General features: G+C 37.3%; 2 protein-coding genes across 4 annotated transcripts in view; both read right to left on the bottom strand.

Moving 5' to 3' along the window:
* Positions 1-46: 46 nt before the first annotated feature.
* On the bottom strand, positions 47-6591 carry CUNH3orf38 (chromosome unknown C3orf38 homolog). Its single transcript, XM_052705502.1, has 3 exons — positions 6413-6591; positions 5134-5354; positions 47-1501 (listed from the first exon to the last, which is right to left on the bottom strand). Exons 1-3 carry the CDS (start codon positions 6543-6545, stop codon positions 902-904), a joined length of 954 nt encoding a protein of 317 aa, XP_052561462.1. The 5' UTR covers positions 6546-6591; the 3' UTR covers positions 47-901.
* Positions 6592-6899: 308 nt separating this feature from the next.
* The window catches only part of ZNF654 (zinc finger protein 654), a 39075-nt gene continuing 19239 nt past the window's right edge, over positions 6900-26735 (bottom strand). For 2 of the 3 annotated variants that reach the window (XM_052705404.1, XM_052705414.1), the window contains 6 exons: positions 25107-25242; positions 20625-20827; positions 19719-19858; positions 14998-15139; positions 11348-13646; positions 6900-10921 (listed from right to left, as the gene is read on the bottom strand). In XM_052705404.1, the coding sequence (XP_052561364.1) occupies positions 10914-10921; positions 11348-13646; positions 14998-15139; positions 19719-19858; positions 20625-20827; positions 25107-25242 (2928 nt within the window). In that variant the 3' untranslated portion in view covers positions 6900-10913. Of the gene's footprint in view, positions 10922-11347; positions 13647-14997; positions 15140-19718; positions 19859-20624; positions 20828-25106; positions 25243-25420; positions 25561-26735 lie in introns of those variants that run through there. The other variant, XM_052705413.1, reaches the window with a different exon arrangement.

Here is a 26735-nt window from a genome sequence, read left to right as displayed (position 1 = left end):
GAAAAAAAAAATTGTAAAAAGCAGTCAAACTCTACAATGGCAATAATTTCAGTAGTATTTAGATCCTTTATTTATTTTATATCACCACTTGTTGTAAATTCCCATTGTCTGGACAATATAATAAAGGAGCTAGGATAGACAGAAATTCCAATTTTGAGAAAACATATAAAAATTACAATTATTATATTAGAAACTCTGTTGCAAGTATATACAAAATAATTATCAAAGCATTTGCTTCAGACACTAAGTCTGTAAGTCATAAAATCAACCATTTGATCCAAGAGAGGCAGTGCTAGACACAGATGCCTGGGAAACCATCTCAACGGTGGAACTGTAAAGCGAAAGAAAATAAAGGATATAAATTTCAACAGTGCTAACCTCTGCATTGTCCCAGTGAGCTACTACTACAGGCTGGGAAAGAAATCACATTCAGAATGAATAGGCAGCATCTCCATTTGCTTCATTCTGCCCGTTCCCTCCAAAAATTCCCAAATCAGCAGATGGTTTTCTTGGGACTTTTAAAAGACCATTCAGACATTCACCAGTCCCAGTTTCAAAACGGCAGAGGGAAGGACGTCCTCTTATCTCAGACAGGACTTTAAAATGGTTTCCTGAAAAGAAGCAACTCCCAGCTTGTGATCTCAAGGTCATCCAACTTGACATAAAACTTCCCATAATCAAACGTACCCGCGTTCTGTAAGTAACTCCATTCCCAACTATAGTTACAAAGTCTACAGTAATATGTTTAAACGTTTGTTAGCTGTCCAAATGGTACCCCAACCATCACCTGTATGAATACTTCAGACTCTGTACTTCCATTTGTCATCAAGCAAATCTGACTCAAGAAAGAGACAAAATCACATTGCTGCAATCATTTCAATCTTCAACTAAGCACTGTAAGTCAGTTACCCAATTTTGAAAGCGTTGCTTCATATTTGTGAGGTTCGAGCACTGCCAGTTCTTTCCCATCGTACCACTCCTGCAGCTGATTTGACTCATATTTGATGGCGGGTTTTTCAATCTGCATTCCAGGCTCCAGAGCATTCTGTCCAACTATTTTAAGATCCACAATTTTTATTTTCCAGGTATTCCCTCTAATTGGACACCTAATGAGTCCAAAAATTTGTTCAAAGATACCCAAACAGACATTGCTTCTATGTACTGTGCCAGCCACTGCTACCAATACTAACCCATGTCGAGACATGGCACATTTCAGTCCATCAGCAGTCAAGTTAGGGTTGAATAGAAGATATTCTTCTTTAACCAATGAGAGCAGACGAAGGCTCACCATTTCTGCACCATCATATTCTTCCACATTTTTTTCTACTGTGTTGTAACAGAACTTCATTTTGGCATTCTCCCAGAAATGCTGTGGTCCCCATGTTTCTTCAGATTTTACTCCCAGAGGATGCTGAGAATTCAGGAGTTCAAAGAACCATTGGCAGAATTCTCCTCCTAGATTACGAACATCATCCTGTGGCTTCTGCCTCTTTTCATGACTCTGCAATTAAGAATAATATTTTCTTAGTGCTATTTAGTATTACCACGCGAGTTTACCAGTCTGAACAGTTCAAAGTCATTTAAATTCTTACTTTAAACATTATAAATCTTCAAGTCTCTGAGACAGAGTAGCTGAAGAAAACAACAAAGAAAATTAATTCTTAAGATAGTAATCATCTATCAGATAGAGAATCAGAGTAGGCTCTTTGAAATGTAGTTCTGCAAGTCTGCGATTTATAATCCAAGAGGGAAATCCTGTCTCTACCAGGAGGTGCAAGGTGCTGGAACAGGCTGCCTAGAGAGGCTGTGGATGCCCCATCCCTGGAGGTGTTCAAGGCCAGGTTGGATGGGGCCCTGGGAGCCTGGCCTAGTATTACATGGGGAGGTTGGTGGCCCTGCATGTGGTGAAGGCGTTCATGCAGATCATGAAGCTTCATGATCCTTGACATCCCTTCCAACCCAGGCCATTCTGTGATGCTATGATAGCAAAAAAAAGGACAGAGAAATTTTTTAACCTCTTGAAGCTCTTGTTTCTTCCTGCCTTTCAAGCTTGCGAATTGTGGAGCTTTCTGCACCTTCAGACAACTGACAAGAACAAATACTTATGGAGAAGTCACCTTTTGAAAATGCACATCCTACTACGTGGAGCTGACAAAATACTTCTGATTTGCGGCCAGCAGCAATACTTGTGCTTTAGCACAGCCAACAGAGTTTACCAACAAAACACATGAACAATTCAGGTTCTTCCTTATTAATTCAAAGAATTAATGTGCTCCAGAACTTTCTCAGCACCAGATCACATGCCTGAATTTAGCTTTGCGTGGTACTGAGACTGCCAAAATCATCCAAAATGTGTTTGGTCACTTTCTAAGTCATGTTTGTAGTCTTCAGTATGTTTCTAATAGAAAAAAAAAAACAAATGAAAGAAAACCATGGCTTATTTTCTGCTCTTCATGGCTGCTCTTCAAAGCAAACAAAAACAAACAAACAAACAAATGCAAAAGTCTTTGTGAATCTCATTTACTTTTCTAACAGTAAAATGGATCACTTAAACAGTACAGGAGGGCTGCAGGGACTTCCAAACAATATACCTGCTCTGGGAATTAAGGCAACTCCATTCAGTCTGACATAAAATTCTTCCCTCAAAGTGTAATAAAATTCTTTGTTTGACACTGAGTCTGTTAAGAAAGTATTTTAAAGTAGTGCTTTAAACATTGCCAGCAGACAGCAAACCCTTCAATGAATAACCTGTAAAAGTTCAAGACTTGCTTAGAAGCCTCAGGGAAGAACAGACTAGTGAAAGAATGTATGAAGCTACTCAAAATACACCTTCCTCCAGTTCCCCAAGGATCATGAACAAGCTGTGTGCTATCCTTTACCTTGTTTTACAGAATACAACACTCCTAAAATTCATCTAAGACATAAGGATAAAAAAATACTTCATAATAATATCTGAGTTTAATGCTGAGTTGCTGAAAGTGACAGTCAAGCAATGGGTGTAAAATTTTGAAGAAAAAACTCTCAGCAAGTAGCAAACCTGAGTATCAATTAGGAATCCAACCAGAAGAGGGCAGAAAACCACTCCAAGAGTTCTGTCAGTAAGTAGTGTATTTTTTTAACACCATTATGGGCTAGGCTTACATAAAAAAACCATTCTTTGCAGTCCTTCTTTCTTATGTCTTCAAGTACAGGCAGAAAAGTAAAAATGAAGCGAGCAGATAGGCAACAGGTTGGTAACCAATTAAATATTTAAGTTTTAAGTTGGTTATAAACACAGTTCTTTCTAAAGGAAAGACAACAACTGGATGTTCAAGTACGGTTCCAAGAGTCTGTTTAATTCCTACTCATATGCAGTTCACTTACTCTCTTCTCTCTTTTACAACAGACAACATTTTTTACTTAAGAAAAATCATTCAAATTTCCTAATGTAGAGACACACACTCTCCAAGTGTAAGGTGAAAAGGAACTAAATGTAAAGTTGTTTTGTAGGGTTTGTCAATCAGTCTGTTCCTAGAATTAAGTACGAAAGGTTTGGAGGCTTCTATATAGAAATCCTGTAACTGTCAAACAAGAAACTGTAACTTCACTTCTAATTCTGTTACGTAAGTTTCTGCTACTCACATCTTCAGCACAACGAGGACCAAAAGGATTAAGGGGAAAAAAAAAGGCAAAGAAAGATGTTTCAGATCCATTCCAACCTAAGCCTTTCTATGATTCTATTATATGTATACAATAAGTAAAATGCTTGAACATCTCTTTCTTCATGAATATTTTCAAGTGCTTTGGAGAAATTCATTTACCTATCTTCAATGACAAAACTTTGCCATAGGTGAATAATTGGAAGCGTTCTTGCAGAAGCAAAATTTGCTTTCCAAACACGCACATCAAACACTGTTTTAAAAGCAATTCTCAGCTAAATCTTCATTTTAATCAGCTAACCCCAGAGGAAAGCTCCCTGCATTGAATTATCAACAGCTACAGAGCTCCAACAGTCCAGCTGGTGGGGCTGTTGCTCATTATGTCACTGACATAAAGTACTTGAGAGAGCAAGGCTATTGAAAACTGCATGGTAAAGATCCAGGAATAATAAAACCATGAAATTTCATTGCTCAACAGAGAGTTGGCAAATGTGGTAACATGAACTTCAAATTAACTTGAGTGTTACTAAAATTGAAGGCAAAATGGCATAGAACTGGCACTGCTGCAAACTTTACATTTCAGTGACACAAAATTCTCAAAAATGCACTCTATACTCCATTAACTGCAAGACCTAAGAAGAAGCACTGCTTACTGACAATGCTGTTTTGATCGCACTGCCTCTGCCTCTAGTAACATATCTAGAGCCCTTTCTAACAAGCCCTTACAAATGCTAATCCTTGCCATGGCTGGCAGAAGACTGAAAATCCCCAGCCCACAGTAAAACTTCTGAGAACATCTATCACATTAAAAATTGGCAAGGGACTGTGCAGAGTTTCTACACCACTAACACTGCTTTGAGTTATCCTCAAATCTACAGAATTGTCTGTCAACATCCCCTGTTTTTAACTTGCAGTTCAACTTAAAAGCATGAAGAATACTTGCAGGGAGCATATAAACAGGAGGGGCAACAGCTGTTTACGAGGGTGGATATCAATAGGAAAAGCAGGAATGGTTTTAAACTGAGACAGGGGAGGTTTAGGTTAGATATTAGGAGGAAGTTTTTCACACGGAGGGTGGTGACGCACTGGAACAGGTTGCCCAAGGAGGCTGTGGATGCCCCACCCCTGGAGGCATTCAAGGCCAGGCTGGATGTGGCTCTGGGCAGCCTGGTCTGGCGGTTGGTGATCCTGCACACAGCAGAGGAGTTGAAACCAGATGGTCATTGTGATCCTTTTCAATCCAGGCCATTCTATGATTCTATATTCTATGAAGAACCCACACATTAGAGTTCAAATGCACTCATACTATCCTCGGCAAGCGATACAGTGGCACAGGCACATTAAATTGTTTAATTAGAGCAAAAAAGCAAAGAAAAAAAAGAAATTCAGCACCTTCTCCAATACATGTGAGGCAAAAAGCCTCACTTTGGACCTGCATTACAGCATTGTTTTTTTTTGTTCTGTATCCTGAGGTCTTTCAGAAAGTAGCACTCACCTCTGCACGTGTTGTTCTGTCCCCTGACTCTGAGACACATGATGTGAGCTTCCCGCCCCAATACTGCCTTACACAGGCAATGAGTTGATGTTTCTCGGAGGAAGGTGGCACTGCAATTCCTTGTACTGATAAATACTTAAAAATTATTTCTCGATATACTTTTCTTCGTTTCAAAAGTTCTTCTGCACTTTGGCTGTAAACCAAGATGGCCTGAATGGCCTCTGCAAAGTGAAGAAATGGAGGTGAACAGTTGTAACACTCGCAATTAAAACGCAAACCTCTGCTGTTTCTTAAGCTCTTGATTGGTACCTCCCAACATATCCTAACGCTAAGTGAGACACAAACTGCTATAAGTTTGTAAGCTGAAATCCGAAGTAACTAGATACAAGTCACGTTACAAAAGGATACCAAAAGCCTTGGGGAACGTGTACAAAAACCAGCACTGGTTTTACTGAAGACCTACCAACCTTGTAATCCCTGCTAACCATTTGGAGCCATGTATTATTTTGGTTTGATGAAAACAATGCATCTTTCTCTTCCAAATGAAACTACCAAAATTTTTCAGGTTGAGCTGTTCAACTCCAGGTGCCTTAGAAGGGCAAGGGTTCCTGTTCACAACGCATTTCACCCACAATCCCAGAGTCACAGCTTCCCACAACTTCAAAATAGGTTGATTTGGTTCTAATGTGGCAGAGTGCTTAGGGCTTGCTGCTTCATGCTATATTAGGAAGCTCACGCACATAAGAAAGCATCATGCATAGTAATACAATGACAGTGCACCAAAATGCAGCATTCAAACGCTCAGCTGGAAGGTTCTGCAGCAGAATTAGGAACTCAAGATGAAATGTATTTTTACAGTCGTTGCTGGCAGCCAGTTCTCACCCAAACCGAGACTGGATTCTCAGCAATTTATATATCAACAAACGCTACGTTCAAACACGAAATGGAGCACAGCTGGAGAACTGAATGACCGCCTCTTTTATCTGAAATCACTAACTAAAAAACAATAATAATTAAAAAAAAGAAGAAGGCTGGAGAAAACCTGCAGGCACGGACGCAGCCCCCGAGGCGCTCCAAGCGTTCTGCCGGCCCGGGCCCGTTCCGCCTCCGCCGCTGCGTCGGGTGCTGCCGCCGGCCAGAGGCCAAAGCGAACGCGCGGGCACACGGACCGCAACCCCCACCGCCGCGCTCAGGCACGGGGCCAGGCGCCCGTTTCCCCGCTCCCCGGGATGGGAGCGAGAGGGCAGGAAGGCTGCCCGCCGCAGGGGAATCCGCACACCTTGGCGGTTCTCCGGATGTATCAGACGGTTCGTGACGGTGTCCGTCAGCGCCATCAGCTCCTCGGTCTCGAGCAACTCCAGTATGTCGCGGCAGCCGGCTTGCTCCCGCTCGCTCAGCCCCAGCGATGCCATCGTCCGGCCCGGCCGCCGAGCTGAAGCCGCTCCCCGGCCGAAGCTCTAGCGACGGCGCGCCCTAGCGACATCGACTTCCCGTACGGGGCTCCACGCAGTCCCCCTGCGGAGCAGCGTCCGTTGGGCCACCGAAACCGGGCGGAAACAGCGGCCGGCACTTAGGTTCCGCCCCTGCTCACAAGCAGAGCTCAGGCTCCTCGGCCAGCCGCCGGCAATGAATTTAGCAAGCGGCTTGCGTATTCGCAGTGGGGCTCGTGCCTAATAACGTTCAGAGTGAACTCGAAGCTTTCGCTGCTCGACCAGACATTGCAGTGGTATTCACAGAGCAGATCCCCAAAAGACAAGATCGCTTGCTATCAACAACAAAGACAACGTTTTATTGAACAAATCTATGTACAGTACAAAAAAGTTCTTAAAATGAAACACTACTGTTGATTTATTGCAGTTTGATGGCTCAGTTTTTAATTTGTACTCTCATATAAAATGCAAAGTAAAATAATTTAACATTCAACAAGGAAGCACAAATTTCCTTTCTTGCTGAACCTGTAACAGCTTTTACAAATTAACAGAGTCCCCAAATGCATATGCTGCATTTAATCAGAAAGGTGTTATACAGTACCAAATAAATTAAGAAAATAGTAACACTACCGCCCCCTTTGAGTCTTCTGTCCATACCACTGGTGTTAAACAATAAAAGAAATGAGTACAGCTGAACCTTCAGTGTGATATTAAAAAATCACCGAGTTTAATATTATAAATTATCCAAACTATACAATTTATATAGTTTCAATGAATATGGCTAAATAACCAAAGTACCAGTGACCTTTCCCCCACAGATACGACCACTTTCAATAATTATACCTTTTGTGAAAGGTGCCCACTAAGTGGCAACTCTCTGAGAATTAGAGCTTACATGACCTTTACAGTGAACTGCCATCAGGTTATTGTATTTCTTACAGTGAAAGTTTAAATCCAAATTGAAGCTACGTTATTAAAACCTGGTTATCAGCAATAAAATGCACAAACTTTGATCCAGTAATGCTCCTACGTTCATGTGTAACTTGAGGCAATTTTCCTAAGTGTCCATGCTGACATTACACATGTACTCCTGCATTTACTGACTCAAAGCAATACATCCTGATGAATTATTTCCCATTACACGTTTAATGTCTGGGACTAAACCTTTCAATTCTAGACTCAGAACCTTTTTCAGTCCTAAAAGTTGCAGGCTTAGTATAGGATAATACTCAACATACTAAAGAATCCTAAAGAAGCATGTAGAATCCCACACACATTAGAAGACCTTTTTGCTCATAACTGAATACTGCAACTATCTGGGAATACCAACAGGTATTAGAGAACAGTCTGAAGCAAATACAGTGTCTTCTGAAGTAAAATCATTACTTAAGAACAAAAAATTCACCACCCACTTGCCACTTTAAGTCAATTTAAGATATTTCTGATAGGCATTAGGTGATAGCTAATGCTCACCTATGTAAGAATTCAGTCTTCCAGTTCTCCCATGTGAATATTCTTAACACGTGGTATAAACAAATGGTGGTGTCCAAGAAAAGCATCTTTGAACAAAAATAAGTTTAATACAGGTACAAAAAATTATGGTCACAGTTTATGCACGTACATAGATGCATTTATCTACACACTTTAAACCAAAAGAAAAAAATACAAGTTTCAGTCATGTTTTTAAAGCATATGCAAACATACGGAGCTCCAGGAAAATGTAAAAAGCACCAAAGATTAAAAGTACACTTCAAGGACTTTACACAAACATTTGTCACATCTACTGATTGAGTTCCCAGATTTTAAAAACTGCAAATAGTTTAAAATCATCTTTTTTTCCCCCCCCAAATACACTTCAGCAAATTTAACAAGATGTTAAGCAAAGAAAGGGGAGTCTGGGAACATTCAAGATGCTAACTGGGTCCTTAAAAATTACTTGTAGTTGTAGCTTGAAGCAAAAAAATAAAAATGTGAAAGTGCATTTTGCTGATAACAGTCCCTCGTGTTTGAAGTTTTTAAATGTATTTATATATGTAAATATTCATATAGACTGTGTGTATGCAATATATATGAGTGACACATTTAAACCACTTTTCTGCAAATGCAAAAAAAATTCTTTGGTGCCTCAAATGTCATAAAGATCTCTCAAAGTGGGCCAGCCATTGATATCAATGTAATGTACACAGCTGTGATCATAATTTTATACCCTTTCATGTTAATACAAATAAAGGAAAGGCAAAAAAAAAAAAAAAAAAAAAAAAAAAAAAAAAAAAAACAAAGCCAAACCAGTAGAATTACCAAAAAAACAACCCCAAAACTGATTGTGTTCTTTTTACCTTTCAGGAAGGAAAAAGGAAGCAGAATTAATGCAAATATCTGCAACTTCACAGAGGATTATTAGCAGAGGCATTACTGAACTATTCAGTTCCAGAACTATTTAACAGATTTTACAGTGAAACCCTTAAGATTGCAAGTGTGAGCCATTACTACAATGAACAAATCTTTCATTTACCTCACTTTTTTTTTTTACTCATTAATTTGTATGCATCTCAATTTAAGCAAGCTGATCATCTTACTAAGTGATACAGATGCTGTGATGAGCTATTCAGGAAGCAAACTGGCTGAGCAGGAACAGTTGGCCTTTCCTGTCCTACATTTCTGTGCTGATTTCATTCATACACACCATTTTTCATCAATGGACCTTCTGTGAGTATAATCACACAAATACTTCCAGCTAACAACACAGAATTTGACTTTAAAGATAACTTTTATGGCAAGATATTGTAAAACAGTTACTAGAGGATAAATTAACACATTAATTAGACAATGTGCATGTTTGCCACACCTCTGGAGATCAAAAACTGTAACAGCATCTTTTTGGTTTCATAGAATGAAATAAACTGATTTGGAATGGAACATAAAGATCATCCAGTTTATCTTATGCTTCCAAACATCCCATCTTTCTTTGGGATCTAGACAGGTGAAAGACTCAAAATTCTCACCATCACAAACTTTGTGATTGTTTTTATGAACAGTCAGTTGCTGGATAAAGTGCTTAACATTAACTTAGTTCCTTCACTAACTTCTAGGAAAGACTATCTCCTCAAGAGATGTTGCTAGATACGTTTGTACTGTATCTTGAGGCTGAGTTGATGCACATTTTCTCCCTTTCTTTAGACAGCAGGTAATTTATTACAATATTGAGTTGTGACCTACCACCATTAGGTAATACCACATGTGTGAAATAAGCTCTTCCTGCTCTTTTTCCTAACTTGACACACAACCCTTGGCTTCATCTGTCATTATTTCTTTTTTAAAAAAATAAAGAAATAACATTAAAAAAAAAAAAAAAAAAAAAAACAGGAAAACTTTTCAAGTTCTCTTCAGTCCTATCAACAACTGAAAGATCCCTGTATTTGCATAAAATCAATTAAACTCTCCTCTGCAGTGCACGTCTACCCCTCTGCACACTCTGCATTTGTTTCATTCTGCTTCTGTTAATATTCAAACATGTGCATTTACTGTTTGTATTGGCCTTCCTGTATGTAAAACAGATGTTTTATGGGACAACCTACATGTATTTTAACCACAGACTTGTAAAGGCCCTTCTCCTGCATGCATTTGATTTCCGCTTTGCAAAACTTAATATCACACCAATACACTTTTGCTTATGCGCTCTGTAGTTCAAGAGTTGGGTTTTCTTTTTGCTGTTAGAGCTTTCCATCCATCTTAATTTCTTTCTGCATTACTCTTTTTGGATTCCAAGTACTAGTTTATTAAATAAGCTCCACACCTTTTAGCAGATAATGGAATCACATACTCAAACTCTGAAAAAAGAACATTTAGTTCCTCTGTACACTTCTTATACACTTCATCATAAAGTGACACATTCTTGAACGACTTCAAAGCTGAGTGGATGAAGAGCTTCTAACCATATTTCATAACTAAAGCAGCTTACAGAACCAGCTGTTTTTATTTCTATAAGGCAATTAATGCCTCTGCTTTCTCTGCCTGTCCAGCTGTATGCAGTGTTTTCCTTAGACCTTTGTGCTAGAAAGACAGTGCTGCTAAGCTTCAATCACGTATTTGGAATGGATGTGGCTTTTTGGATAACTGGTACTTTGGGGATTTTGTAGTAACCTTTCTGGATTCAAAAGCTGCAGAGCGCCCATAATTCCTCTGTGAGTTCTGCCTAGAAAATGTGCTTTGTCTTTATCAAGGTCATGTTTTCTCTAGTAATTTGAGAATGCTTTATGATTTAAGGCCAACTGGGAAACAAACTCCTGCTTCTTCATGTAGTGTTTTCTTACACCACTGCTCATTTGATACATTTTCCCACAACGTTGAATCTCAGGCACCTGCAAAATAGAATAGATAGGTTAATCCTCATTTCGTTATCAGTGTAAATAATTGCTCCATTTGGAACATTGCTCACATTTTCCTACCCATCTGGCTTCAAACCTGCAAAAAAAAAGACAGACTGAAATTCTCTTCTCTGTTTTATAATAAATCTTTTCCATAAAAGATGCCTACCAATTTTCATCACCTCTTTTTATTGCAGACAACACTTGTAATTTGAACTTCCTATTTATGCAATATTATGTTTCAAAGTTCAGGTCACTGTTGATGTGAGTGACCTTCCTCTCTTTAAATTCTGTCATACTACAGTTGCTTACAAGTGGTATGTGTCATTCCTGGTCCATCAGACAGCCTGTTTACAAGAACCACTATCTGTTTGGTATTTGCCTCCACACAAACAGACCCAGAAGAACTGTAAGACTTACTTTCATCATCTGAGTCGAATCCAAAGAGCGTCTGACATTTCTTTTGTGCAAGATGAGCCTCAAGTGCTTCTGAATTACAGTAGATGGTCAAGCAGTTGCCACATCTAAATCTTTCTGTTGTTTTACTACAACATTTATCTTGTTCTGAATGAGCATCTACTTTATCAGTCAACATTTTTCTACGTTTTGGCATGCTAATGTATCGTTCATCAAGATAACTTGGAGGCAAGGGTCTAACATACGGTTTTGTTAAGATGACACCATATGAAGTGTTTTCTGTTGTCTGATTTGGTTTAGAAGGTAGTTGTGAGGCAGCAGCATTATTCTGTGGCATATCGTGAGAATTCTGTAGAACTGATAACACCGACCCATTCTCTGTCCTTGTTTCATCTGCCACTCTGTCCAAAGGTGTTTCTGATGACTTTGATGGTGCTTGATTTGGGTCACTGTGCCCATTGACTAGTTGGTCACTAACACTACAGTTTTCAGAATTTGGCTGTAATACAGGTGTCTTTTGGTCTATCAAAACCGTTGCAGTGCCCTCAGATGAACTTTCATTTCCATTCTGCATTACATTATTTGCTTTCTTCTCAATACTTTGAATATACGTCTTTGGTTCTGTAGAATCCTTCCTTGACTTCCAAGTTGGAATTGGTAGATCTACAGTTTCATTTTCATTAACAGATTCATCGTCATCGTGGCAACTACCAAGTTCTGAAGGGTCATCTGAAGAATCCTTTTCACTGGCATCTTCTGAACATTCTGATGTTTTACTTAAGTAATGCTGAGCCTCATGTTCATACAGCAAAGGGAGCTCCTCAAATAGCTCACAGCACTCTGCAAAATTGCACTGAGCTTTAAAAACATTATGACTTTTTGTATGCTCTGCTAGCTCAGTCGACAGCTTAAATCTCTGATTACAATTGAAGTGTAAACAAAAGTAAACGTTTGGATACACATGTCTCTTCAGGTGGTCTATAAAATGTTGGGAATCAGCAAATTTTCTCTGACAGAACCGACATTTTCCTTTATTCCATTTCATTATATGCTGCTGAACCTTCAAATCAGTTGGATGAGCTTTTCTTGCATGTTTATTGAGAAATCGGATCTTTTTAAACACTCTAGCACAACCATTAGCAGGGCACTTCAAGCTTCCTTCTTGATCCATAGCATCATAATATTTTTGAGGAGAGAAAGCTCCATTCACTTTATGCAAAATAGGTGACTCTTTACTGGAGTTCTCATCATCTTCAGGCAAGCTTTCTGTACTTAAAGCATCAGGAGCATTATTAAAGCAGCTGTCACAACTACTATTTTCAGTAACATCATCCTGGTCACTTAGATGGTTTTCCACTGCATTGAATACCTGTTCAGCCTTCTCCTGTCCTATGTCTGCACTTGGAACTACTGCAATCTCTCGTTCATCCTCTTTAGAACCAACAGAAGTCCCATTTTCAAGAGAGGGACAAACATCAAAACGTTCTAGTTCATTACAAACCGGAGCCTGCTTACTGGCCTCAAGAACTGCAGCAAGATGTTGCCTTTCTATCTTTCTGACATGATTCCTTAAGTGCTTTAGCATAAGTCCTTTTTGCCTGAATTTTCTGTTGCAAAGTACACAGGAAAAACTGCCCTTTTTCTGGTGAGCTTGTGCATGTTTCACAATGTGATCACCAAAGAATTCCTTGTTGCATATCACACAGCGGTGCCTTGGTACAGTATTATCTAACATTTTAGATGCTTCAAGAGCTTCATGGTTCTTTTTGGCATTACTTTTGGACTGGGCTTCAGAGAGGTCTTCAGGGTCAAGCTCCCCATTGTTTACATCTGTTGAACAGACACGTTCCTCACTCATAGCCCTATACTCTGTTATCTTCTCTACATTTGCAGTAGAGTTTTCCAGTGTAGCTTCACTTAAGCCAGCAAAAGCTTTATCCTCCAGTAATGCTAAACAGTTCTGCTTGATCATCAAGAAATTCCAAAACTCAGGATCAAAAAACAAACCTTTTTTCAAAATAGGAAGCAATTCAAAACGTACACGGTTTTGAACAGAACTAGTGCATTCATTATATTCTTCATCTGCACATTTATATAAATGTTCAACAGTGTAGTAAGATTCCAAAGTGCGCTCAAGAAAAAAGATCGAAAGCGCACAAATTCTGAGGATCTCCAAATCATTCGGCAGAAAGTGAGCAATTGCTTTGTAAATAAGACTTTTCATAGTGGGATCTTCACGGAGGTCCAGCTGTAGGGCACATCCACATATCTCAACACATATCTGAAGACCATCCTCACCGACCTGCAGAAAGGAAACAATTATATATAGCACTGTAATTTTCCTTGTGGGCTTATTGAAGTCTACAGATTGAAAGTCAAATCTAAAGAAGTCTGACCTATGGCTCTATGAGTGTGGGGGAGAACTAGAATAAACAGTGCCCAAATATCAACAGCAGAGTGTAAGCTGTAAAATACTGCCTTTGATTTTCAACAGTGGCCATTAAGAAAGCTGTAACAGCCCATACTCGAGCATTTTACAGGCCTGAATTTTCAGAATTGACAAGATATCTTTCCAATGTGCAGAATTCCCTTTCCGCACTTAAGGCTGGGGGTCCCCCTCAAGCTTACAATTGCGAGGGATGGTCAGAAACATACTACCTAACATATGGTGTACTGGTAAGAAGAGTTTCAGTAAAGCTTATTATCCGCCCAAATGTACATGTGTGTTAAAATATATTCATTTATATCTTGGCTGTTAAAAAAAAAAAAAAAGCAACATCCTAAAACTACTACGTCAAGGTATTCATGTCACTAGAAGTATTTCAGAACACACACACTATGATTAAAATCTTGAACAACAGCAAATCACTGCATTCAGAATTGCAGAGCATTAACCCTGACAAAATAATTTATAATTCATTTATGCAAATGTTTAAGGAACAGAATAGAGAAGCTCTGTTCAGTCAAGTGAATGTTAAAAAGCAACGTGTTTAGAATCAGCTGGCACTCCTGTGCACAAAGGGTGGCACATTACATTTTCTCTTTTTTTTTTTTTTTGCAGGTGTTCTTTATGAAGAGCAGAAAACATGTGAAGCAAGAAATACAGCATATCTTTCTGAAGCAAAACTATGTTTTCTCTCATCTTAGTTTAGCTCTTCCTTCATTTTTGCTATTTTAAGCATTACTTCACATTTGGTGAGAAATTGTGGAAGGATTCAGAACTTAACAAGAAGAGTGAAAGGCAGATACAATGACATAGAAGTCCTATTTCCTGGCTAAAAGAAAAAAAAAAAAAAACACAAAAAGAGTGGGGGAAAAAAACAGCCGCCACCCTTCTTTCACATTTATTCCATGTATTTATAAGCAGTTTTCCCCAAATGTTTATATAGAACGCCATTCCTCAAATTTTCTGCAGTCAAAAAGGAAGAAAAACTTACTTGACACAATTGAGTCAGAAAGAAGTCATGAAAACACTCAATAGATCAAAGACAAAATTGATGTGGACACATTTGAGAACCTGACAGAGCTTTTCATTCTATGCCCTTCCCTGCCCGTTCTTCCCGTTCTACAGAAACATCTATATTACTTCTGTTTACTTGTAACACAAAGCAGGGAGGGAAAGAGTAAAGATGTAAACAAAAAACTGAACTTACTTCATCCTTAATGACTTTCATGAAAGGGAAAATTACTCTGACATTTGTAGCAATCCTTAAAAGTTGGTAGCACTGGTCAACAAATACTTGTTTTGAGGGGTTAGATTTAAGCTGCAGCTTACTCCAAATGAAGATCAGGTCCCTATAAGCACAGAACACAATACTTTGATTATGTTGAGTATTAAAGAAGCCTATCACTAAGCATGACAGGTTACAAAGAGCAACAAGTCGCATACACTGCAATCAAATTTGTATTTGAGGACTTAAAGCAAATCTAATTAACACAATTATATACAAAGTGCACAACGGAAAACGGAACTTAATTACTTTGTTAAAGCATTCAGGGTATCTCCTATCACTCAGTCAATTAAGTCATGCAACAAAATATTAATATATTCAGTACAGTATCAGAGAACTGCACGGTATAATCATATGCTACAGTACCTAGCTCTTAACACCACAAGCAGCAAACATCAAGCTGCATAGTCTGTGTTTTCAGATTAAATTACATTCACTGTAACAATCAGGAGTCCTTCAGGAAAACAAGTGGAATGCAAAATGTGGAAAACAAGACTATTGTCAAAATGCAGTCAGTAACACAGACTGTTGACAAGAAATGCTCTCTTCAGTTATTTACAATAAGTTTTCTTTTCTTGTCTGCTGTCATCATCAATCTTCCTAACCGATAGCAGCTACAGAGAAACATCAGCCTCCATCACTATTCACACATCTCTATCATTCAAGTCAAATATTTCTATCTGATACAAGGAAATGTAAGAACACAGTGCTAGACCCCTGCAGAGCTCTTACACAGGTAATGTGTTCAGTATATAAAACAGAACTCTACATCCTGTAATAAATTCTATGTTCTTTAATTCAGAGACTTCCACAATCAAATCTAACTCTTAGTCATATGAAAATTTGGCACCTCAAAGATTTTACACAGGACCTGATGCAGATAAGACTACACAGAAATTCCCATCGTAACATTGTGATGAAAAAAGGCGAGCAACTGTCTTTCATCTTCTGAAGGAAGATAACTTCTTTCTTCTATCAGCCTCCTACCTCAAGAGATGCAAACAGTCACTGACAAAATCCTTGGCTGATATTCAAGAGTCCATAATGTATGCCAGATATAAATCAGACACATTTTACAATAAACTTAATCTTAGAGAGGTCAACATCTGCCTGAAGAGAAGTGACATGACAGAACTGACTATGTCAGAACACTAACTTTGTTTTTAAATTTAGAACAGCTCTATAACTCTGTTTGACATGTTAAGCATTAATTGAGCTGGATATGAGATCTTGATTACTTTCTTTCATCAGAAAACAGAAAGACTGAGGTCAAAAAGATAAGGCTTACACAGGGGAAAACAGTGAAAAGTGAGTACTACAAACAGCTCTACAACAAAATTAGTCTTAGAGGTTTTCTAAAGATACAGGCTGTTCACCTTTGCCTTCACCCAGCTGGAAATTTAAGCTCTTAAGTCTTTTTCCAAACTTTACACAGAAGTTTAAAAATAGTGTATTTGTGGACCAAGCCATTCATTTTAAAAAATAAATAAATAAATAAATAAATCAGGTAAGTCTCAACCATAAGTACCAGAAAGAAAGAATTTTTTTGCTAAGGATGCTGACAGTAATTAAACTCTGTTTATTAATGTTGAACAGAATAGCAGCTACTGCTCTTGACTTTTCTCTGCTTCATACCACTTCACAGTAAGCCATTTCAACATTAAACCCAGGGAAAAGTCAGAATTGGTTTTCAGATAGACTAGTGGTTTAAGTGGCATATGATTGGTAGAGACAAGCGTGAAGGCCTGACACAAGAAAAGAACTGAAAAACAAACAGAGAAAACTGGAAGAAGGAACAGCTCCATAGGTTAAGAACAAGTCATTATATCAGTTTTACCATTGTTTGGCTAGATTGTGATAAGGAATATTTTAGATTTATTCCTGTGTAGACATGAAGGCTTCTCCTTCTCAGGCACATTTCTGACTTTCATAATGGTTGTGGATTGAAGCAGTCCTGAACTTCTGATTGGACTCCATTTCAACTAATCACATACTTTTCATATCAAGTTTAATTAACACCGAAGTCAACAGCAGTGAGGATATTTCTTTGGCACTGATCACAACACAAACAATGTTACCAAGTAGGCAAGGATAGGATTTTTTTTTAATTTGCTTGTGTACTACATACATAATATAGCATAAGCACTTGATGACATTCTCAAAACTTCTAGGTAAGATAAGTTAGTTTGTTCTATTGCCCATGCCTAAACTGTTATTGATGTGCCTACGGCAACTTCAATTGTTTTAAATTAAGATAGCAACTGGGCATTCCAGGCAGTCAATTCACCATGTTGTAACAAAAGCACTGAGTGCTCCCATAGTGATGTAAGAGGAAGGTTGAGCCTGCCCTACTTCAGCTAATCTAAAACATTTTCTACTGTTGATAAGTGGAAAGTCTGTCTTTCCTTGAGTATAGATTGCATATTTTACCAAAATGTACATCCTGAACAGTTACCCAAATCACTAAAACTGCTTAAGGGCCAAAGACTTAATGAATATGTGGAAAAGAGTTTCTTGACTTAATGAACATGAATTATTTGTGAACAGCCAGAACATTTAAAGACTGCTTGGCAGAGAATGCAGGCCATTTTGATATTCCTATCCAAACAAAATTCTGTCTACCTGAAGACATATCAAAAAATGATCTAAGAAAGCGAATCATGTCATTACAGACTGATCTCTGATCGACAAATCATATACATGTATACAAATAATTCTAAGCAAGACCTACCCAGTTTTGTTTTGCTTTTTTTTCTGAGCAGCTTACATGTAGGCTTTCACCTCAGGAAAACAATGATAATTCAGATAATCTCAATACAGACAACAGTATACAAAGCTGTTTAAAGTCTATCTTTGTCTGAGATAATACAAGAGCTAATGGTTTCAGCTCAAAGTACTTCACAAGAAGCAACAGCATATACCTGCTATTTTCAGCTTTCTAATCTATTTTGGTATCTTATCTTTGCCAGCAGTGATTGCTGTGAGATCTGCAAGGCCTTCAATTCCAAACGAGGTAAAATGACTTGCACTGTGCTTGAAGACATGAATATCTTTCTCTGGGGAAAACACACAATGCGGGATAACCTGATTCCAACTTTTTCCAAAACTTGAACGACAGTTCAGTCATGCTTAACTGCTTCACAAGCTTTGTCCCAGTTTACATCATCCATTAAGCACTACGCAGATTTCTCTTATTTGGTATGCAATCATTATGACTCAACATCTGTAAAGAACCAAACAGTTATTCTGCCTGAATAGATACAACTGCTCTAAACTCGCTGTAAGATCACTATGTTTTATATTCTGAACAGAAGATTAAAACACTAGAAGAAGCTAGGATTGATTTCTTGATAAACATTTTTAACAGTACTGTAGCTTATTCTTGTTAGGAATTTCATTATTGATATCCACTTAACCCAAAGTAAGGACCAACATTTTGTTTTGAATTTCTAAAACTGATGATGTAAAATCTGAAAATCAGCTAGGTAGGAGCGAAGCTAACGTGTTTATTCTGACAGCAGAAGGCATAAAAATCAAGTTTAATGTCAATATTTACTGTTAAAAGAGTGAATTCCTGAAACTGAAAGCATTAACCATGTAAATCATAAGTTATGTTCCAAAATTTCCTAATAAGAAAGAATTCAGAAGATGTAGCATTTGGGCATCAGCAATACTGAATTACATTTGAGATTTCAGCGCTGGGTTTAGACAAGCTACATGCTTATTTTTATTTAAATTCACCTGTCCTATAGGGCTAGTCACTGCCAGCTTTTACTGAACAGGACAAAAAATGCCAGAATAACTAGGTATTGCCAGTATATTATGAATTTGTAGCAACAGATTTCTGAAGGTTTTGATTCAATGTTATCAACTACTTATCCAGTAGCTAAAGTAAAATTGATGAAGTGACATTTGTTCAATCATGTCTGATCTTCATTACTACTGCTAGGAAAAGAAAAAACATATTTTACTTCTCAGTTCCCCTACCTCTGAAACATAGAAATTCTTTATAAATTCTACACTCCATATTAAAATTTGTACGCAAATCAGTCACCTTCTTTGATTGAAATCCACAGATTAAGCCTTTTTGTTCCAAGTACACAATCAGAAAAATTAAGCACACTTTATTAAGTCACACAGACATTACTTCACATAAAGAAATAGTTCAAACCAAGCGTAGGGATTACCTGCCCCAGACATCTTTCAGTTCTGGGAATGATAAAATTTGTTTTGACCCTTCTTTAGAAAACACTTAGTAGCAACAAAACGATTCAACTATCAAGCTGTAGTAGTGAATACAAAGCCATTCTTTCTTAAGCCTTTTTTCAGGGAATTATATTACATTATGGCTTTATTTTTGAGGTAGAAGTTTACATGATCCATAGCACATTTTCAGAATCATATATTCTCTTTTTAGATACAACTGTGACATACTACAGTTTGGTTACTGGAAGCATTAACTGGCACCTAACTAGCTGGACAGGAAAACTGGAATAACAGAAGTACAAGAAATATCCACAGGCCAAGTTAGAATGTTTTTATCTGGTATTTTAAACTTGAGCTATACATCAAAGTCAAATGAATTTCATTTCAGCAATAAGCACTTATCTGCTGAGCTGCTTCACCAGAAATAAAGTATTTACCATATACAATACATGTCCCCATTTTGGAGCTGTGGGACTAGGAACGATTCACATAGTTGTAAGGCTAAGGTAGTCTTCCCTTCTTTTTCGGTGTTGCAGATGATCTCAATTCCACTCTTGCAATCAGTCCTCAACAAGTGCTATATAATTAAAATAAAATCAATTTAGATAAATTTGCTAACGCAAAACAAAAACCTATCAGACCTTGCTATATTAAAGAAGCCACTAAACGCTGCAGTAACTATTATTATTTTTTTTTTAATAGCTTTTCTTTAAGTTTGTGAATAGAGACTTCGGATAAATTTAGAGTTGTTTCACATTTCTTAGAGTAACGCAAGTCAGAATTGATCAGAGAAATTAAAAACTACACAAAAGCTTTTTTTGCATGACGGCAGGTTGGTTTTTTTCCCTTAAAAAAAAGAAGTTAAGATAAACATTGTTTTCTAGAAAATGCTCTCAGTGATATGAGTACAACCACATTTAACTGGAGGGTGTCGTTTTACATAGTGGGGCAACATAAAAGAAACTTTAAGGCTAACAAAGCTGTACAGCACACAAAACATCAGATCGATACCAAGTGTGCTGAAGTGGTTTTGATGAAATAATAGTCAACCATAAAATAACAGTTAACACACTAAAGTTAAATAATGTTAGTGACTTAAGATAAACAGGGAATATATATATGTAAGTAAACTTGACTAAAAAAAAGTATTTAGGTCAACGGGATTTCTAGGCACTTATATTTATCTTCTTGAAGCTTAAACCAGCTCTAAGTTAAGCAACACCAGTGCAATTGATGATTTTATGACATTTATTTCTACAAAAATAAAGAGTTCCATGTGCTCCTCGTGACACCATGCATAACAACTATCACTTCATTAAAAAAAAAATACTGACAAACAATACCTCCTGGAATAGCTGATCTTCTAATGGTGACATATAAAGACAGGTGAAAAGAGCTTGATGGAAATACAGATCTTTACTGATATCTGGATGATTTATGCAAGATTTGATAAGAGCCATTGCCTCAGGGATGCGTTCACAGGCAATAAGGTATCTGGCACGCAGTTCAAAGAACAGTGGATTTTCAGAGCTTAAATATTTGTTAACTGTACAGAAAAGAAAGATTAAAGGTCATTAGAACATAAAGTCCAAACACCAAATATACTTAAATTCATTTCTCTTTTGAACAGTGCAATGTCAATAAATGATATAAAGAAAAAACTCTGTTAAAGAAGATATCAAATATTTAAGTAAATGCCATCATAAAGAATCTATCCTTTTACTTGGAAGCAGAAATCATTATTTTTATTACAATTGTTTTTGTTTTGACTATAACAGATCATCTCAAATTGCTAACACCGATCAGTAGAACACATACAATTCAGCAGCAGATACAAACATTTTCAAGAAAAAAAAAAAAAAAAAAAAAAAAAAAAAATCTTTCTCAGCACTGGAATTGGCTTGTTGTCTGAAATATGGGATCTACATCAGTTTCAACATTAACTATAAATATTTAAGACAACTTGGGATACTCATTACCCATTAAAATGTAGGAGCTTAGAGCATGGAAAAAATTATCTACAATTCACACGCTTTAAACCTTTCGTTTCGCTTAGAGAAGTAGAATATAAACCCTTCCTTTCTCTAAATATCCTGCTTTTTAAAAAAAATTAAATTTGAAATATATGTATTATGATTTAATTAACACCTAAATGCTGATACTTTTAAACAGCCTTGATCTCTAGAAATTGCTTCTTCATACCTACAAGCTGACACTGAAGCTAGAATATCGACAGAGTCCACTGAAACAAACATTTAATTAAACTGGAAAATAAAGAAATATAATCATAGAACCACAAGGTTGGGAACGACCTACAAGATCATCCAGTCCAACCGTCTCCTCATCACCATTGCCACCACAAGCACTAAACCACATCACGCAGCACGTCATCCAGATGCCTCTTGAACACTGCCAGGGACGGCGACTCCACCACCTCCCTGGGCAGCCATTCCAGTGCCTGACCACTCTCTGAGAGAAAACGTTCTTCCTTATTGTCTAATAAGACAATAGCTTTTAGTTTCCTATTTTAAAAGATCGTACAGATTCTAGCATTAAAAGTTAAAATGCCACTCAAGCATACAGAAGTTATAATGTTTTTATTCTGAGAATTGTTTGCAACTTCCCAAGCAAAGGCACTCTGAGATGTCAACTGTGTGCTATTCTTAATATCTTGGAAATTATGGCCTAATCTTGCATTCTCAGCAGCCCACTTATCAAAGAGAAAGAGTCAGAAAAGTCAATTTTTAGTGCATAGCCTGTACTACCACAGTATTTCGTAACTATATATAAAAAAAAGTAACTTAAGGCTAAAAGTACACACGGGAAGTTTATACCTTAAAAAGAACCTGCATGAGGAAAGTTATAAGCAAACTAAATGGACAAAGGGACAAGAGATTTTAAAAAATATATATAAATGATTACTGAAAACCACTATCTAAACAGCCAAGAGAAGATATTTCCCAAAATAAAATATTACCTGTGCAACAAGCTTTAATTTACACTAAATTATTTTTTAAAGGATCCTTGGTTTGAAAAACACACTTTTATGCTCAGAAGCAGGATTTCTCTGCCATTTGCATTTTATGAAAGTTAATGCCACTACATGCAAGTGAGCATTAAGGTACGCAATCCGACATGATGCAAGGTTTTAGATCAGATTTCTTAATAGATATTCTCTAAGCTCTACCATAATAGACCTTATTCCCACTACCCATTAGCACTTTGGGGTACAAACATTATAAAGATGAAGGTGGAAAGAAAAGCCACTGTCTAACAGTGGTTATATAACTGCAGGGAACAGTGATCATCCCGGTTCTGCAGGGAACAGAATAATCCTTAAGGCCATGTAAAGGCATCTCTTTTTTGGACTTCATTTACTTCAGATAACAAATCCAATTATCAGTTTCATATACAAACATTATCCCACAGATTATTGAATATTCACATCAAAATATCTTAATCTAGAAATGTTTAGGTCATATTATTTGGTAATTTTAAGAAAATGTTGTACGTGTAACTGGCTATAACATCCTTTTCCTTCAAATAAGCAAAGACAGCAGACTACAACACTTCTTATTATATCACTCTCACTTTCTGTGAGATAAATCCTTAGCTCAGTATGCTCCTCCACTTTGTAAGTGAGAATTCCACTTCTGACATGAATTCCCAGTGAATAAGATCTCCTGTACACTAACACTGCTTTTAAACAGACTGAGCTCCACTAAACTGACAGGGTTCTGCTCCCTCCCTGTTATGGAATGCCCTCCTTCTCCAAGAGGACATTTACAATGCCTCTAACTCTCCAAAGCAGAAAACAACTGTTAACTATATTAGCATTTAGGCATGCCTGCAGTACATTAAAAACAGCTTGAAGACAATATCATCTATTCTTGTCCAGGCAACATGTGCAGCACTTTGCTTTAGAGCAACAGATGCCAGCCGTCAGCTTAGAAAATAATTAACTGCTTTCATCTGAACATTCCTCTGTCTACAGTGTTCTCTTTCAGAAGTTCACATTAGGTTCTCTTATTCTCTCATCCATCAGAAGTTTATTGCTCCCAAGGTTCAAGAAAATTACAACTCAAATCAAACCCTGCTATTTTTATTTAAAGCAAAAGATTGCTTTCCTCTGCAGCCATTTCAGTATGTAGTACAACACCTTCAACACCTCCAAGTACACTGCAGTGCATGTAAGGGCAGGCACAGAAAGGTTTGTCTCGACCTAACCTTGTGCGTGCAACTAACGAGGCCAGGACAAGATTATGTAGTTTACACAGTACGTGTTTATTCGTCCATCTGACTTTCACAAGTGATGGTTGATGATTCAGCCTTTTCATCTCCTGGCAGCTTTCTTCTTTTAAAACAGTGATCCCCGAGGGAATTATATGGCCAAATATGAAAATATACATCAAACATTGCCAGCCTACAAAGCAGGAAAGAGTACTTGCTTTGTGTAAGTATTCACGAGAATCAGATTTTAGAGAAAGTGAGACCAAAAAAAAAAGCTTTTAAAAGATAATATCTAAAATAAAGTGTTTGTGATAACAGATGAGAAGAAGATATCAGAAGATACAAGGAGAAAGAATACCTCAGCATAGGGTAAGGAGATGTAGCCTGCAACAAAAGGAAATAAAATGATCATCTAATGATGATAGGCAGTCTCATTCTTATTCTGCCAGGCAAAGCTAAGGAAAAATCCTTGAACTGTTACTCATCATACATAGGTGCCATACTGATAGAGGAAATCAGTAAGAAAAAGGATTAAAATAATTCTTTGCTAGAATATTTGAATATTGAACAAAATATTTCAAATTGCTATCAAGTCTTACATGCTTTCATTCTTCCCTGAGATGTTCTATGTATGTATGTTAATCTTTTAGGATTACAAACTTTTCTTCCATTTGACACCTACCTTCAGATTTTAACCACCAAAGCTTCTAATCAGTCATGAGACACAGAATAAAATAAGTGCTTATTTTACAAGAGACAGAACAACAATCAAGTTTATCAGATTAATTTGCCATCAAACCATTTTTTTGTAGTTAAGACAACAGTTCATCAAACTGTCCTGACTTTACAGTTCTCTTCTTACCTCTATGGAACATACATGTTTTTTATAAACAAGGCAATTCATTTGAATCATTCATTGCACCACAGTAACAAGAGAAGAACTGCATCTTCCATCGCTATCAAATGAAAACAACTTTCAAGAGCTCCTCCTGTTAGCAAAAACATTATCTAAGAGGCTAGTAAAGACTTTCACTGTAGACAGAATATAAGCCATTTTTACCTTTATGGCTACAAAAAAAACCACAATTATTTTTTCTAAACCCAACACTGTTGCATATGCTACCACAAACAGAAAACAGCTACAAGATGCAGTCACAAGTTCCACTCCTAATAGAGCCAATAAAACCTCCAAATATTTACAACTTAAAAGAAGAATTAAATGAGTTAGGGTACCATGAAACAAACTTACACATCAGGACCTCCCCTGATCATGACGCTTCAGAAGCCTAAATGAAGTCAAGTTTGTCTTAACGCGCTTTCAAGGTTAGAACACACCTGGACTTTGTAAATACATTTTATAAGTGACTGCTCACTAATCTCCTGTATCTGATGAATTTGATCTCTACACTATTAAACTAGACTGAAACTATTACCACAGAAATTTAGTTTCCTTTCAAAAAATAAAAAGACTGATAGATTTTACTACCGAAAAAAAATTGTGCGCAATACCAGCAGGCAACATCTAACCTAATACCAAACAGGCATAACTTAACGATTTTTTCTTAGTGCTAGAAAATATGTGGTAAATTGAGTACCTAACTCCTGTGATACAGGCTTTGCTTTAAGAATGGCTTGTAATATCGGGTCCTCCCAAGGTCCACCATCTCGAATTATTCGAGTCACTAATTCCAGGTTTATATTTCTGTATTTATTTAGAAGGTTCTGACATTCCTACAAGTAAAAAGAAAACACAGTTGTAAAAATGAAAAGCATTGTCTAAAAATACAGTTAGGCCACCTAAAAAGATACAAAGCTAGAAAACCCAACCACGTTCCAATACTTCCTCGGACAAAGTCTACAAAGTCTTATATTGATGAGGTCTACACAAAGACCGAAAGCAACAACTTACATTCTGTAAGACTGTGGAAGCCAGAATATTTTCTGATGTCACTAAGCAAGAGTCTCCCATTTGTATAAAAATGAAAACTGCTTTTGTTGAATTAAGAGATATCAGCATGCTGTGGGAAAAGTCTTCACCTGATGCTAGTCTGCACAGATTTAGACACACTGACACTGCACCTGTGACACAGGGACGGAGCATAAACTCTAAGGCTTTAAGAGAAAAATTGAATTAAGATATATGAAACATCAGTCCTCGGGCACCCATTTTTATCCAGGTTTCTGTGTTAAAAAAAAAAATAAAAATCATGCTTGCCAAAAATAACATGGTCTGGCTTAACAATCCCTGATTTTCATATATAACAAGATTTCCTCCTATTGTTACTTACTGGTGAAAGCATCAACATAATTAGAATTCTACTCTTCATTAACAATAACACGAAAAAAGTATATAATTTTGAAATCAAAGCAAAAAGGTGTCTTTTTTTGTCCAAGAACTAAGATGACTATAATTATGCAACTGAAGAATAGCTTCTATAAACTATACAATTATCTTCTGCACTTTCTTTTTCCTGTAAATTCTTTTAGTTTCAGCTCCTCACTGCTTTTTTTTAATATTCAGATGAATATGTATGACTGCATAAGAATGGTTAAGTAATCGAAACAGTGGCTTTCACGACTCGTTTGATTATACAAAGGCTGCTCCAAAAGTAATGTCTCCTTCTTTATTACGTTGGCCCACAACATCAGTGATGGATATGGGTGGTATGGCAATGGAGGTTGAACCCTCCCAACAATATTCCTTCACACTTTGTTGCTGTGCGACAGATGGCAGCAAAGGACCAGTCCAGCAAACTGCACAGTGGATGAAACAAAGGTGTGTCACTGAATTCCTCCATGCAGGAAAAAAATGGCACCCACTAACATCCATTGACACTTGCTGAACATTCATGGAGACGGAACAGTGGATGTCATCATGGTGAAGTGATGGATGGTGCATTTCAGCAGTGGCGATAGCGACGAGAAAGACAAGTCACATTCCAGATGATCACACAGATTTTTTTTTTATTTCAAACAGAAGTGCAGCATGTGGGCTCCTGTTCATCCGTGACAAAAACGCACAGCTAAGGGTGGTGCCAAATTTAGAAGATAGCATTTTGTAGCTGCGAATTTGCTCTGTCAGCTAGTGCTGTTGTGCTCTTTGCAGCTGTTACAGTTTCCACAGAAATAAATAGGAGGCATTACTTTCAGAGCAACCTATATACAACAGATTCAAAAATTCTTCAAGTAAAGATCTATTTAAATACATTCATTGCTTAAAATTC

The sequence above is a fragment of the Tympanuchus pallidicinctus genome, unplaced genomic scaffold (assembly GCF_026119805.1).
Source record: "Tympanuchus pallidicinctus isolate F22 unplaced genomic scaffold, pur_lepc_1.0 scaffold10, whole genome shotgun sequence".
Lineage (NCBI taxonomy): Eukaryota > Metazoa > Chordata > Aves > Galliformes > Phasianidae > Tympanuchus > Tympanuchus pallidicinctus.
Note: the sequence above shows the minus strand (reverse complement) of the source record. Positions and strands in the feature narration are given on the sequence as shown.